The sequence below is a fragment of the Mytilus edulis genome, chromosome 1 (genome assembly GCF_963676685.1).
Source record: "Mytilus edulis chromosome 1, xbMytEdul2.2, whole genome shotgun sequence".
NCBI lineage: Eukaryota > Metazoa > Mollusca > Bivalvia > Mytilida > Mytilidae > Mytilus > Mytilus edulis.
Genome location: NC_092344.1, coordinates 70,103,004 through 70,120,457, shown reverse-complemented (window position 1 = coordinate 70,120,457; position 17,454 = coordinate 70,103,004). Strand labels below are relative to the sequence as shown.

General features: G+C 33.0%; 1 protein-coding gene across 2 annotated transcripts in view; it reads left to right on the top strand.

Annotated features, from left to right (window-relative positions):
• LOC139488342 (receptor-type tyrosine-protein phosphatase epsilon-like) overlaps positions 1–17,454 on the top strand; it is a 75,153-nt gene that overhangs the window by 34,590 nt on the left and 23,109 nt on the right. For both annotated transcript variants that reach the window (XM_071273875.1, XM_071273883.1), the window contains exons 7-12: positions 320–517; positions 1,752–1,886; positions 9,165–9,302; positions 10,285–10,428; positions 13,280–13,414; positions 14,327–14,470. In XM_071273875.1, coding sequence (XP_071129976.1) covers positions 320–517; positions 1,752–1,886; positions 9,165–9,302; positions 10,285–10,428; positions 13,280–13,414; positions 14,327–14,470 — 894 coding nt within the window. The remainder of the gene's footprint in view (positions 1–319; positions 518–1,751; positions 1,887–9,164; positions 9,303–10,284; positions 10,429–13,279; positions 13,415–14,326; positions 14,471–17,454) is intronic.

The following is a 17,454-nucleotide window of genomic DNA, read 5'->3' as shown; positions in this document are numbered from 1 at the left end:
AAGTAATGGAAACAATATTATATTGTATTATACATGTAACATGATAAAAATACAGTTATGTTGCATGTTGATCAACTTAATAGGTCTTCTATATCTGTAGTACAAATTTATATTTTCAAAAACGCAGGAATATCTTAAACAAGTCAAATAAAAACACTCGATTCAATTCGGAGTGTATTGTTATTATATCTAAACTAAATAAATTATTAGCAACCTGACTTAATTACATTGAGATAAATGAAAGATCTTGTCAATTATATGTATATGCAATTATTATAATTGTTTATCTGACCTGACACATTTATTCTTTTTATTTTAGTTGGTACAACATCAGGGGGTCATCATACTGTTTACGCTTCAAATACTAGCGATAACTGGACTAGTGGAACGGTTTTGTATAATAGTACACATTTACCTGTTGACGTCAGCTTTAGTGCTGTTTTCAGATACTTAACATACGTTCCTCCAGTTCAGGGCGGGTCTTCAGAACTTGAGATATGTGAAATTGGGATACTTGGTAAGCGTTTTAAATCATAATGGTTTGAATTTTCTGGCATTTCAGGTATGATTATCTACATACTTGCTCGAAGGAAAGTCCTACGTATGACCAAGATGCTAACAAATGTAAAACAACGCGTACAAACATAATATCTTATACAGTTTGGAATTTTATTTAAGCAACATTTGAAAATTAATTTTAATGTGAAGTACGTATTTCGATTTGCTATTAAAGCTGTGTTCAAACTAGCACACTAATGTTTAATATATGCGCACAAACTTTCTATTTACATTTTCGTTATTTTCCGTTTTATCGGTATGAAATATACCAATAGGTTTTTATGTTGCTGACATAACTTGTTAATAAAATCATTCATTTACCCTGGTATATGTCTACAAAATACGATATATATGAATATGTAATGTAAAATAATACTTCATAGGGAGGAAACAAAAACCGCAAAAAACTGACTAATATCAAACCTATCTATGTTAAAGTGAGCATACAGCATGACATGTCAGGATTATTTCTTAAATAGTTTCTACAAACGTTTCTGTACAACAAAACGGAACAAACTGCAAGCGCAAATTGAATATACGGCAGATACCGGTTAGTCAGGCTTCCCCCGAAAAGATTTACCTTTACGAAATTATGGTTGATTTAAGTTTATTTTAAACCGTGACATGCAAAATGACTTAATTTTACTTGCTACTTAGTCTAACTTCAAACGTTTACGAACAATACTGATTTTAATTCTATTAAAATATGTCAACAAGGATTCATATCTAAGTGACATTGAACAAAACCTTATCAGTGATGTCTCAAAACAAGGGGATCACTAATAAGAATCTTTACGACGCAGACGTAGAGCATGTGCAACTTAAATCCTTTAGGACTATCAATAATATAAGCTATAGAGAAGTGACAAAATATCAGAATAAGTAAACTTAACACAGTATGTTGGTATTTCTAAAGATTTTGAGCAGTGCAGAACTGTTTATTTGGTGTCGAAACTTGTTTTACCAAATGAAAAAGTAAAATAAATTATATGAGCAACTTATGGTATATTTTGTATTTATCTTAGAGAACCAGCATTTGTTTATTTTTTTCTTGAGGTATAAATCTTCTTTTCATTTTGAAAAACGCATACAGTTCACATCTAATATTCCTCAGTATGGTTTTTATTAATGAAATAGTTGAAAGATGTTGTGGAGTAATTGAATTAATATAAAATGAATTATTTCCTTTCTAGGTTGTCCTTCTACTAAATATGGTCAGCTATGTAACATATCCTGCCCAGCAAATTGTCATGGACCATGTGACCTTGATATCGGGTCTTGTTCATATGGTTGTAAAGCTGGGTGGAGTGCTAATTTGTGTGATAAAGGTATAATATTTTAGCGCCTAAATGTGAAAGACAAGTATTTTTTGTAAAGAATTTGTGGAAAGTATAATTATTAATCTTTGGATACGCATAATGCTAGTAAAACGTCCAGATAGGGAATTGCAACGAATGCATAAGGCAAGCTTCATTTAATAGATACATATACCAGAAACCCGACTTTATTATAGTTCGAATATCGAAACGATCTTGGACATAAAAATATCAGCAAAAGTAAAGCGTTCACCTTTAAGTATGTTCGATGTGATAATCGATGAACCTTCCGCATGGCACAGATTAGCATAAAGCTTTGAAGATAAATAAAGAAAAACATCTTTAAATGTTTCTTTTCAATAAATTAAAAATTCGAATGATACCAGCTATTGTTTAAGAGAGTTTGTTGACCTCTTTAGTTGTTTGTGTCACTAGGCTGTGGTCTAGATCTTATTTACATAAAGAAAATCTCTAATCACATTTATACAGCTCATAATTTTGCCCTTAAACCTAATTTTATTAAAACTGCAATTTAGTGGTTAAAATAAAGGACAACTTATATTAAATTGTTTTAGTTATAAAATAGTTTTGACGAATTACGTCATTAGTGACTTCGTAAATGTAGATTAATTTCTGAACGCCTGAATAGTTATCAAAGGTACCAAGATTATAGTTTAGTACGGCAGACGCGCGTTTCGTCTACATAAGACTCATCAGTGACGCTCCTATCAAAATATTTATTAACTGAACTTTGGCATATTTTGGGGAAATCTATTTCAGTTTTCTGAAAAAAAATTAACAGTGGTGGCACCCCTCCCCCACAATTATGTTTGCCGAAATATTTAGAAATACAATATTGTTTTACTTGTGTAAGAGATGGCGCCACGTACCAAATTGTTAAATATGGTCGAAAAAGAAAACAAATTTCTCGAAAATGGACTACAATGAAAAACTATTATACATTTTTCAGGCTAATATAACATTCATAAAATATGAAGCAGATATACATTTTTCTTATTATACTTTCAAACATCATACATATAGCAACACAAATACACTGCAAATTTACTTGAACAGTAGAAGTCTTAAAAATGCACCTTTACAGGACCGTCTAGTGGGCTCCACTCATCAGATCATAACCTAAGAATTAAAGCAAATATTTAACCCCAAAACTAGTGAAGTTATCAATCCATGAAAGTTGCAAGTTCTATTTACTAGAAATTTAACTATGTTAGGTAAGATAACTCTTGTTAAATCATTAATTATCTTGCCGAATATTACTTATGTTGCATCTATAACCGAATTGATAAAGAATACCTAGCAAAATTTAAAAAAAATAAAATATACAGTAGTTTTATATGGAATAATAAACCAGGAAAAGTTAAAAAGGATATAATAAGTAAAAATTACCATGCTTGCGGGCTTACAATGATAAACATAGATAAATATCTAGAAGCGATAAATATTAGTTGGGTAAAAAAACTCATCGATAACGAATATCTATGACCCAATTGGAAAGTCTTACCAAAATTTTATTTTGATAAAATTGGACAAGAATTCCTTATATTTAAAATGAACTTCAACAATATTAATTTGGTCTATAAACTGAAAGAACTAATTCCACAATTTTACTTAAGAATAATTATATCATGGATAAATTCAAAATCTGAAAAAGAATCAGATCAACTATAATATAAACAAATTAGACAGCGGCTTATATGGGGCAATAAAAATATCAAATTAAAAGGTAAATGTCTCATTTTCAAAAACTGGATAAACAGTAAAATTCTAATTGTAAATGACATTATTGATAATAACGGAAAATTTAATCAAAACATGATCTTAGATAAACTATCCTGACATGATATGCTAACTGGTTTTCGGAATATTCTAAATTAATGAAAACAATACCAAAACAGTGGTTACAAGGGCTAACGAAAGAAGAATCAATTTAAAAAAAAGTTGCTATTGACTCCGAATGTAAATTTAAAGATAGAAAAGGAAAAATGGTATCAGTTAAAAACATTTCTTACAAAGACATTTACATCTCCCTCTTAAATAGATATTATGAAAAACCAATAGGATTTCAAAAATGGGACAACATGTTTATCTTAGAAAACAACACAAGCAAATGACTACAAATGCTGAACTATATCTGTTATTATATACAAGATAATAAATTCAAAATGTTAAGATGGAAATTTCTGCACTACATTTTACCAACCAAACAATTACTTTTCTTTTGGAAAATAACCAAAACTCTGCTATGTAATACTTGTGATGTCATCGAAGATTATGCCCACTATTTGTTGACATGCAAATTTCTGAAATCATTTTGGGATCAAATAAAACTATTACTTGATAAACTTAAAATAGGACATCATATAATATCAATTAGATCACTGTTGTACGGATACAAAATAAACGATACAAGTTATTACAGTATTAATGCTTTAATAACAATTATAATTTTTACTGTATACAAATTAAAGGATACTATATATCCGACCAAAAAACAAAACAAATTAATGTGTTTGAAATTTTTATAAAAGAATTTCTTCAATATCAAACAATACTGATAAATAAACAAGGCAAATATGAAAAATTCCATACTTTGGTTGCAGAAAAAATTAAATTAATTTCATGAATTAGAATTTATAATATATCATGTTATCTTATTTCTATTCAGTTGCATATATATGTCATTATTACTATATATTGTGCACTAACAAGTACTAACATTATCACTGAAATGCTCTATACTAACGTTAACGAGGCCGGTTCTAGTAACTATTTTTGTCGATATTATAATAATGAACTCCAAGGTCATTATACATTTGTTTAGATGTCACAATTTATCTAATGGTAGCTCGATTATCAGATGCAACAATTGAAATCAGCAGAAAAAGTGTTTAGTCATAAGTACGTGACGACCTTTTAGAACATTCTTAGTTCCAAATACTAAAATGATTTAGCTTTTCGACTAATTGACTAATCGTTAACGACAAACCGACACAGATCAAAACAAATTATGCGAGATAAAAGTCTTGGTTTGAAGGTTTCGATAAATGCCGCGTTTAGTGAATGATTTTTTTTCTATATTTTTCACCTACATATGAGGGTAACAACAATACGTTTTTGTTGGTAATAGATCATACATTTTTTTCATTCAAAATCCACGTTAGATAATGGTCTTTCTGCCTCAACATCTCCGATTTTCAGCTTTATTATTTTATGATCGTTGTTGATCTTTACGGTGAAAAGACAAACAAGTCAACGAAACAATACATAGAAAATTACAGACTTAAGCTTGTGTGTTTTTGTAATTGTTGTTCAGTTGTGTGTTTAGAAGTTTGAAGTGACGTATATTTTCGCTGACCTAGTATACATTATTGTGAAGGGGTAAGTTAAAGCCTGACTCCGGGTGCGGAAGGTGCGGGAATTTCTCTCTCTGCCTTTTTTTATCCTTGTCGGGTTGTTGTCTCTTTGACGTATTCCTCATTTTAATTCTCAATTCATATATATAGTCCGGCGGCTACAAGCATATTTCAGACGAATTGTGCACATCCTGCTACAAGCATGAAATTTGGCATAGACCTTCAACTATTACTCTTTTATTTCAGATAGGGAGGCATTTGAAAAAAATGTCTCACTTCCGGTAAAATCCAAAATGGCGGACGTCATACTTGAATCAGCCTAATATCGAAGGCTAGTATTTGAAAAGGTGTTATTATCATGCTACTAGAATAATATTTGGTACACACCTTTGTTATGTACTACTTTTGGTATATTTTATAGATTAGATGTCTTCAAAAACCCTACTTCCGGTTAAAATCCAACATGGCGGACATTGTACTTAAATAAGCTTATTTTTTAAGGGAGCGTAGTTGAAATGTGATTTAACGTATTGATACTTTCATTACATTGTGCAGTAAATGTTTAAATATAAAATTGACACTTCCGGTAAAAATATGACATAAACTTCAAAGATGAGTCCTCAATCCATTTCTTCGATGTAGAGTTTTGAATAGATTGGTTAAAACAAAATAAAATCGCTATAGTACTAAAACATATTTAAAATTACTACAATTTTCGGCCAAAAATAACGATCATCACGACATGCACACATCGCAGTGCACGGGAGACCCGATTTTCCACATTAAAAATGACCGCGGCATCCTTTCTTACATCCACAATTAATGTACAAGCTTCTGACAAAATGATGAGGCCTCAAAAAGAGTTTTTTAAAAGTTATCCTCTTTGTCCCCGCCTGGAGTGGGTAGCATAAGAGCCAATCCCAAGCTCCTCTCCCTAAACACCTACCTATTAACATGCTGGAAAAGACTAGACCAAGTTGAGGGAATAGCCTCAAAAAGTCTTCCCTTTCTGCGCAAATAGTTATTTTCTTGCTTCGTTAACCATGTTATACCCATCTGTTAAGTTTGTGCGATCTTACAGTAAAACCCCGGTGATTTAGTCTGATCAATCATCATTCTTTATGTCACATCTTCAAATGCAATCAATGTCTCCCACATAGTTTTTTTTCCTTTGAAGCAAAGAGAGAACCATTTCACAACAGGTAAAGGCATGGATAACAATAAGTGTGTCAGATCACTCATTGCCTAGTGCATTTGAAAGGCCATTGATAGATATTAATCCAAAGTATTTTGCCCTCCCAAACACAATCCATAGTTCATCTACCCCTATGTCACGGAATAGCGAAACAGTAGTGACAGCATCTTCATTAACGACTGTTCGAATCGTCACTCGTTTAAGTTCGTGTTTCACTGCATCAGACACATGCACCATGATTCTAGTGTCTGCCTCTAAATGTGAACTTGGTGCTAAACTTGAAATACATCACGTGGTGGATAAGATAGAATGTCCTGACCATTTGTTGCTATAACTACCATATGCATCCAAGACTTCATCCACTCGTATTACAGTTTCAAGATATTTTATTAAGGTAAGGACATAATACCAAATCAGCATACTCGTTAGGCTGTAATTCACAATCGGAGAGCTGATTTCCCACATTTACAAAGATTGTGGCATTGGTCCTCACATCCATAAATTCCAAAAACACATATTTTCTTGCTTTGTTAACCCAATCTGATCAGTTTTTTCGATCTTACAACAAAACCACGTATCGTTTTCAATGACATTAAATTTATCAAATCCATATGGTGGTGTTAGCTGGTCAATCATCATTATAAATGCTAAAGTCACATCTTCAAACGCCATTAATGTCACCAACGCAGTTCCTTTTCCAGCAAACGTGTTATCTTTTAATGCCTAGTGCATTTGAAAGGTCATGGGTAGATATATATCTTAAGCTTTTTCCCCTTCCAAATGCAAACCAAAGTTTGTCTGCCCCTATGTCACGGAATAGCGAAACAGCAATGACATCAGTATCGACTGTTCGAGTCATGACTCAGTTAAGTCTGTGTTTCACTGCACCAGACACATCGATCTTGATTCTAGTGTCAGTCTCTTCGTGTAAACATGGTGCTTAACTTGAAACATCATCAAGTGTTGGATAATATTGAACATCCTGAGAATTTGTATCTACAACTACCTTGTACTCAAAATTGTATTGAGCAAGCTTCTGCTTCTATCTTATCCACCACTTGATGTATTTCAAGTGTAGCACCATGTTCACGTAAAGAAACAGACACTAAAATCATGATGCATGTGTCTGATGCAGTGAAACATGAACTTAAACGAGTCATGATTAACAGTCACTGATGATGCTGTCAATACCTTATTCGCTATTCCTTGAGATAGGGGTAGACGAACTATGGAATGTGTTTGGGAAGGCAAAAATCTTTGGATTAATATCTATCAATGGTCTTTCAAATGCACTAGGCAATGAGTGATCACACACACTTATTTCTGACCCATACCTTTACCGGTTGTGATACGGTTCTCTCTTTGCTTGAAAAGGAAAAAAAGACTGCGTGGGAGACATTGATGGTATTTGAAGATGTGACTTTAACATAAAGAATGATGATTGATCAGCCTAAATCAGCAGGGTTTTACTGTAAGATCTCACAAACTTATCAGATGGAGCTAACATGATAAACGAAGCAAGAAAATCATTTTTTGCACAAAAGGGAAGGCTAATTATAAGCGAGGCTATTCTCACAACTTGGTCTAGTCTTTTCAAGCATGTAAAACGTGCAATATACTAATGTAGGTGTTTAGTGATACGAGCTTGGGATTGGCTCTTATGCTACCCAGTCCAGGCACTAATGGATTGCGAAGGGACAAAGAGGGTCCCTTTTAAAAATAAACTCTTTCTGAGGCCTCATCATTTTGTCAGAAGCTTGACCATTGTGGATGTACGAAAGGATGCCGAGGTCATTTTTAATGTGGAAAATCGGGTTAGTCGTGCACTGCGATGTGTGCATGTCGTGATGATCGTTATTTTTGGCCGAAAATTGTAGCAATTTTAAATATGTTTTAGTACTATAGTGATTTTATTTTGTTTTAACCAATCTATCCAAAACTCTACATCGAAGAAATGGATGAGGACTCATCTTTGAAATTTACGTCAAATTTTTACCGGAAGTGTCAACTTTATATTTAAACATTTATAACATGATAGAATAAGTAGTTTTGTGGATAACTTACAGCCAAAAGTTTAATGACCAGCATAAAAATAAATCATTTTCTTTACATTTTAAAAAAAGTTGAAAATTTGAATAATAAATTGATATTTCTATGTCCGCCATTTTGGATATTACCGGAAGTAAGGGCTTTTAAGACATATGTCTTATACATTATAACCATTAGAAGCACCAAAGAAAGGTTCCTGCACAATGTAATGATAGTAGCAATACGTTAAAACACTTTTCAATTACCCTCCCTAAAAAATAAGCTTACTTAAGTACAATGTCCGCCATGTTGGATTTTAACCGGAAGTAGGGTTTCTGAAGACATCTAATCTATTTCATTTATCCAAAAGTAGTAAAAAAACAAAGGTTTGTAACAAATATTATGATAGTAGCATGATAATAACACATTTTTACACACTAGCCTTCGATAATGGGCTAATTTAAGTATGACGTCCGCCATTTTGGATTTTACCGGAAGTGAGACATTTTTTTCAAATGCCTCCCTATCTGAAATAAAAGAGTAATAGTTGAGGAAGGTCTATGCCAAATTTCATGCTTGTAGCAGGATGTGCAGAATTTTTCACAAAGCCGCCGTACTAATATGTGGTATGACTATTAATTTTGTTATAAACTTAATCAATCGTTTAATATGGTAAGATTTTTTTTACAGAATGTACTGCTGGTACATTTGGCAAAGACTGCAAAAATCAATGTTCAAAAAACTGTTTGAATCCAAAATGTAATCATGTGTCAGGAGAATGCAGCAGTGGATGTAAAGAAGGATGGCAGGGATTCAATTGCTCACAAAGTATGTTCCTATTTTTCAAAGGCATTATTTTATATTAATAAACAATGATTTATTATCTTAAAGTTATGACCTTTTTATATGTTTACTGCATGACGAGATACATATCGTATCATACTTAACAGAGTGCTACGATGGGTTTCTAAATTGAGCCATGTCAATTAACAATCGGTTGTTGAGTGATATTTATCAAAGGTAAAACAAAACCTCTAAAATTTATATCCTTTATTTTTAATGACCGTGTAAAATACAAAGCTGATTACCAGTGAAACATCTTTTCATCTCGGCCTCTGGTAAACTCTATTAAGCTCTTGTTTCAGTGATCTTAGCTGGTTCATTGTTTCTCTATGAAAGACGGTATAAAATCCCTTTGTGATTGAAAATATTGAAATAATGGAATTACCTTGATTTGGAGTGTAAAATGTTGGATGATTTAGATAAATAACATGCTCTCTGTCATTCTAATAGGGTAACAGCTTTGTTCTTTCCACTCTTTGTCTTATTACACAAGTTTTCTATTTATTTAAATGGTCGTTTGATAATTCTGATGTGAAATTCATTTTCTGCAACTCATGTTAAGCTTTTTCTTCCTAATAAAAAGATAAATACGATAGGTATGCTTTCTCCGTGACTAAGTTATTCTTGAATGAGTTTAGCAAATTTGTAGTTGTTTGACAATATAGCTCTTCCTCTGTTTTTATTGGAATAAATATTTATTTTGTACATTACAACCATACTTTCAGTGTGTCTTTCTATATTGTGATATTACAACTATCAATTGTCTCATTTACAATCACAACACACCATCAGTATGTCATATGTTTTGATTTAATAAAATTTTAAAGAACACTTATGCTTCATTCCAATTTCACACTAAAATGTAGATTCTAGTTAAGTTACTGCAAAATTAATTGTCGACAATTGAACATTTATTCGTCTTTGTACATTTATATATACTGGTATAAGCTATTTATTCTCATATCAGCGTGTCCTGATGGTCAATTTGGGAGAAACTGTTCTGGCTTTTGTGACGGATGTGTATCAAGAATGTGTAATCGTGAAAGTGGATTGTGTGATAACAAAACTAGCTGCAACTCTGGTTTTAAACATTCTCAATACTGCCACACAGGTATGTAAAGTTTGGTGTTCTATAACAGTGAAGCTACTTATTTATGAATAATATCATTATTAAGATAACGATAATGAAAGTGCCTTTATTCGTTTAATACTAAACCATAGCTGACGTATATTTTCACTAGCATAAACGTTGGAAAATACAATTTTCTTAACAAATTTTTTTTCGTAGCAGAACAATAGATCTTAGAATAAGAAACTCTTACATGCTATATGATTTTAAGGATTATTATTCATGTTATTATACAACTATATTTATTATTATTGTTTGTGCTTGCCATATATGAATAGAGAAAAACAAATGTTATAGCTCACTAAATGAAGTGTAAGCGTCCAATAGTTAAACAGAAATTCTTTTCGAACACCTATTTGAATTAAAGAAATGTAAGTTTTCTGTCTTTTTCAATTTATAAATAAAACACATTCGAACAAACGATCTAATAATTTGGTCAAATCAAAGTCACTGTTGAGTATTTGTTTTTAGATTCTGCATATTTTATAAACTCAAAAGCATACGGAAACTTTGCAAATATCCATGTTCCCATTTAGAAAGAAATATATATCACAGTAAAATACTAAATAGTGTGTAAGCATGTGTATATGACTGTCCATCATTTGTAAATTCTCAAAGATGGAGACATGTAAAGTAGCTAACTACCGGCATCTTTTTTATCAGACTTGTAAAAACAAAATTAAGGTAAACTGAATATCCGTTTTGAAATGAAAAATCAAAGTAAAGTAGATATGAGCTCGGTATCAATCCCGTCACATATCTAATGCTCTGTATAACTGTCATTTGGCTATACTATTACCCTACAATACCTTTGAATATCTTTGAAGGAACTGTACAGTATTTACCATATTAGTCTCGATACTGGTAGTGGTAACATACACTGCATGAAATTAAACACTATAGATTTCTCTTCTTAAAGTATCAGAAAAGAGTGAAACCACAAACATACTGAACTCCGAGGAAAATTCAAAACAGAAAGTTCCTAATCAAAAATCAAAATTAATAGCTGAAGCACATCAAACGAATTGATAACAACTTTCATAATCCTGACTTGGTACAGGCATTTTCTTATGTAGAAAATGGAAGATTGGACCTGGTTTTATAGCGCTAAAATTCTCACATGTACGACAGTCGATTGCATATGATTTCAGGATTTCAACTCTTTTTTTGTGTACATTTGATGCTTTTTATTCACTTGTCTATTGTATTTGGGGAATATGTTAAGTGTACCCTTATATTGGAATCATCATGTGTGTTTGTCCGTCGGTTTGTTTATGCGTCAGTTCCTTTCGTTCATGTCAAGTGTATAATTTTTAACCATTGAAATTGGTATGCAAATGAATCATGGACTGTGGTTTATCATATACCTAGGTCTGGTTAATATTTCTTTGATTTTGATCCCTATTATGTAAATCCATGTCCAATTGTTCGGAACGTTTGACTATCAAACTTGAATACACCAAACTCGGTATACAGTTGCTTCTTATGCAAGGGTTGTGTCGTAAACCCACAAAACTTGGTTCAACTACCATTTATTTCTTAGAATGTCCTTTACCAAGTCAGAAAAATGACAGTTGTTATGTTGTAGTTCGTTTTTCTGTTTGTTGCATTGTCGTTAATTTCTGTTCACTTAAGCGTTTCAGTTCTTTTGTTGTTTCCAATTATAGTTGATGTGTTTCCCTCGGAGTTAGTTTGTTACTTTATGTTCTAATTCGTTACCTCAAACGAATATTAAGTATTTATAAAATAAAAACAAACACTTTTCTCATAGGAATAACTCGCCAAAATGTGCAACTTGCTTTGATAACATTATTACAAAGAAAATTTGAGTCTCGATGTCATCAGATACCGGATCACCGCCAAAATGTGTAGCTTGCTTAGATAATTTTGATAATTTTATCATACAATATATTTACGCAATGCGACAAATATTGACCAATCCGAAATATCATATATTTAACACATAAACCTGTTTATCTAATTAAACACCAATAGATGACCACAATGCCGACAGACAATCACGTGTGATAGTTTACATAATAGAAACACGTGTATGCTAAACTTTAATTAAAACATTTATATACCAAAGTCTGGTCACGCTGACGTTTATTGTTTTTACCTGTCATCCTATGATATAAAAGCTTTTCTTATTTGTGTCCTTCGCATTTCTTTTGTATCGTATATCAACATATGTTGAAATGCTGATGCATCACGGGAAAGGGTATCAGAGTCTAGTCAGTCTGACTTCGAACTTGACAATTCAGCTTTCAAGTTATCATAGTAAAACATTGACTGATTTGAGTCCTTACTTATGTACTTATGTACAACAATATACCATCAAACTAAGGTTGACCAAACTTAGTATGATGAGCATCATTGAATGTTAGTGAATTATATACCAAATTCAGGACCTCATATTGACCTTTGACCCCGTTGATGCTAAAATATTGTTTGGTAAATGAATGTAGTGCTTTTACAATTATATTGACAAAACTGTATTATCGGAAGCATCACAATGTGTTCAAAACCTAATTCAGGTCTTTATCTTTGACCATGAATCCATATGCTGAAATTTAAATATTTCAAACAGATTATTGTCTCGATGCTTCCTTTTACAACAGCAGGAATATTTGGGTCGCAATGCGAAATTTCAGTTTTTACGTTTTTTCTCGATGCTGACATATTCTAAGACCAGCAGTGTATGCAAAGGGTCAATAAGTGGTAATGTAAAATGAAGGAAAAGGTTTGTATATTTAGGTAATTACATGCTGGATAACTGAATTGTTAATACGATTTGCTTTAAAATAAATCATTGACTTTTTTTGTTATACAGCCTGCGACGATGGTAATTTTGGTTATAATTGTGCAAATACATGTTACTGTTTAACCGACACTTGCAATAAAGGAGATGGGATATGTCATATTGAAGGATGTATAGCAGGATGGCATGGGGAATCATGTAACAAAGGTAGAAAACTGCAAATATAACTAAATTACACAAACCTTGAGGTATTAATGTAAAAAAAGAAAAAAAGGTTCGAAAGTGTCACTTTTACACTTTTTTTAACACTTTTCGCATGCCTTATCGACACACATTGACTTTCTCCTAATTGGAAGTCTGGTCTTTTCTAAGTTTGCATATTTTTCATTAATGTGTCTTCGTCTTCTAAATATACTTATGAGATTGGAACATTGGTACTCACAAGTAGGAACGTCGTCATACCGATGAGTGTTTAGTATAGTTATTGTTAGATCTCGATAGGGTGCTTTGGTGCAGATGACCATGATGTAGCTACATTTTTTCAGGATCACTTACTTGAACAATTGCATTTGTTCTCTAAAAATAAGAATACAAAAATGTAAAGAAATTTGTTCATATCAATTTATGTCAAAAATTAAAGCTTGAAACGGTGGTTGTTGAAAACAATCGCAAGCAAAGAATAAAACAAACAAAATTACATGGGTTTTTTTTTTTAATTTTTGATGCCCCACCTGCGATAGTAAATGATAAGTGTGTTTCCTCGTCTGTGCGTCCTTGCGTCATTTCGTCCGTCCGTCTGTCCCGCTACATGTTAAAGTGTTTGGTCGAGGTAGTTTTTTTTTATGAAGTTGAAGTCCAATCAAACTGAAACTAAGTACAAATGTTCCTAATGATATGATATTTCTAATTTACATGCCAAATTAGATTTTTGACCACAATTTCACTGTTTACTCAACATTGATTTTGATAGTGAGAGTTGGGCATTCATGTACTATGACACACATATTTGTTTAAGAAATAACTTATTTGCCTCGTTTTGCTTTGAATTGATTTATAATCAAGCAGTAGGTGTAATGCAAAAATCGATAAACATGTTCATGTTTCTTCACTATGTTTCAGAATGTGATAGTGGTTATTTTGGTAAAAATTGTGAAAAAATGTGTGAAGGATGTATATTGTCTATATGTGATAGAAATACTGGATTATGTAAAAACTCGACTGGATGTGAACCTGGTTATCTATACGGGGAATACTGCAACAAAAGTACGTACTTATTGTATTTTTTTATTACTCTCTATTACTTTGGGGTCAGTGAAACTAGTCATGCATCAGCTTGTGTACACGTTACATCATTTTCTTATTAATTTTCAAAAACTTTATGCATAATTGAAATATCTTGTGTTTAACATTTATAGGTTATGTTGTACTCCGAAATTGATGTGTGTTTTTCTTGGGTTTTTTGTTTTGATTTTTCAACACATTACTTGAATTATCTCCATCCGGTGTCAATTAAATTGTGTAGTTTAAATGAAACAAATAAAGATGCATTCGAAAACAAGAGATTTAAACACGTATTTACGTTAAGCCCTGGTCACAACGAACCCACGACACATCTATGCAGCGCCACGACACTAAATTTGGTCAAATCACGGCTCATCTGTGATCGTCGTACGACAGTTGCACACCAGTCGCACGATATTTTCAGCATCGTGCCACTGTCGTATGTCGTGGGACGAAAATTGAACATGCACCTTTTTTGCTCTACGATTTTTTGTCGTGTCACTGTCGTGAGAGTGTCTAACCACAGTCGTGCGACTGTCGTGCGATAAACACATTGTCGTGGGTACCAAAATAAACCATTTTAATCAAAACAATCGTACGATTGTCGCACGACTGTCATACGACAATCTCACGACTGTTGCAAGACACTCGTGATATACAGTCGCACGATGGTATCAAGATTACCAAATTTCCTACGACGCTCGCACAACATTGATTGTATGTCGTACGACAGTGGTACGTTCGTCGTGTAACATATTTTTGTTTTATTTAGAAAAATACAATTCGGCGGGAATGTCCGTAGACTCCTCCCCGTCCCCCGTCACAGTGACGACATTATCAGCAGGGTCGTCTCCAGCAGTTTCCGAATCGTTTACGTTTGTGATAGGGGGTCCTTGGTCTGGTCAACATCACCCAAGTTTACAGATACCACCTTTCTTTTGATAATTTTTCTTTTCGGGTGCATCCTGGTTTAAATTCTTTGAACAATTATTATATAAACTAATACGAAAAACGAACTTATAATGAAATTGAACAATATTAAAAGCAAATGGCAAATGACATGCAATAAATAGGGCCTTCTTTATATACGAGTAGTTCGGAGTCAAACGCGTGAATGACCCACGACTGTTGTGCGACAGTCGTTTGACAGTAACACGCGCAACCCATGACATAAAAAAAACGAAGAATAGCACAAAACAACTCATGATTGTCGTACGACTGTCGCACGACTTTCGCATGACTCACTTGCGACAAATCTACGACAGTACAATTACAATTCTTTTTGTCTGTACTGTACCCATCGTGAAACCATTGTGGACATGTCGTAGCTGATGTGACCGCTCGAAATATTTGTTTGACATTTTGCACGACAGTGCCACGACAACTATTTTTTAGATCTTCCACGACAAAAAAAATCGTACTATCGGTTGTGACCCGGGCTTTAGTCAATGTCCCGTCTAATAAAGTTGAGAAAAAACGAGCTATCGAGATGTTGGAAGCAGGAATGTTGCAAATTGAAGTTAGAAAAAGATGTTTTTTCCCCTTGAATAAATGACAATTATTATAAATTTTACGGACGCCATCCATCACGAGTTGGTTGACCAATATGGTATTACCGTTTCACGGATGAAATCGGATATGTTCCTTATGTCGTAACTACATCCCTTTCCCTTTTCGTGAACGTGAACTACCGAATTAGACTATTTACCGGATTTGTTAAAACATTAACAACACAACGGGTTCCACATGTGGTGTAGGATCTGTTTGCCCTTCCGAAGCTCCTGAGATCATCCCCAGTTTTGACGAGCTTTGTGTAGCTTAGTTTTCAGTATTCTGTGCTGTGTCTAATATATTATCATTTATCTGTTTGGCGTATTCTTTGTTAGTCATGGCGTTGTCAGTTTTTTTTTTTATCTTTGAGTTTGACTGTCACTAATATATATCTCGCCCTTAAGGCGCAACAACTGATCGCCCGCGTTCCGAAAGATGTGTTACTTTACAGCAGGACAAGCGCATTCGTTAGGTAAACTGTGCATTAGCTTTTTGACAGTAGTAGCTGCAGCCTATATATCCGTAAGATCTAACAATAGAATTTTAGATCCAACTTCCCGAAACCGTCGTCGTGAATCACAGATGTCGGACGCTTGTGTGCAGAAAACAGATCATTTTGATGCTGGAGGTGATGGTATAGGGTGTGTCGGTCATACAGGATGCACATAACTGTAATTTATTGCTTATTATTTCAACGCTGTTCGTTACAAAGACAATGAAGACAGTAGTTCTGTTGTTCATTCGTAGGTATCATTGCAAGCATGTGTCTTAACAAGACAATGCTTACTGTTGTGTTGCATTCACCGAATCCTGGTATTGTATGCAAATGCTAAGTAGAGCTGAATTGATTGACAATTTTAAAGTATTACTTCATTATTGGGGAAGTGTTTGTTCGATGACTTTAAGTACCTAACTGGTCGTGAAATCTGCTTCATATGAGTGGAAAGTGTAAGACAGAACATCAAAACACCTCTTTTGAATTGGAAAAAAAACGACTTTAAATGAAATATGCAGAGTGTAATCAAAACTAACACCAGAGCAAATCAAGGATGCAATTCTCAACCTTCTATTTCACATGTCTTCAGTTTACATCATTGTTAACGTACATTTCTTTTCTATTTTGGAGCCTTATATTTCAGATTTTACAGCCTGATTGTACGTATATTGAATTGCATTAAGAGTTTCAAAATAATCAAAAATGTATGGAGAAAACAAATGTCATTAAATCAATTAAAAAGTGATATTTTTAAATGTTTTTCATTAAACTGTTTAAGATTAGAGTATCCATGTAATATGGAGGGAAAAAAAGTTCACGAATACATATATAGCAAAGGTTTCGAATATATTCTTAATATATACCAGGAATAGGCATATCATGCAAATGATAAACTCAATGTTTTAAACACATTATTATG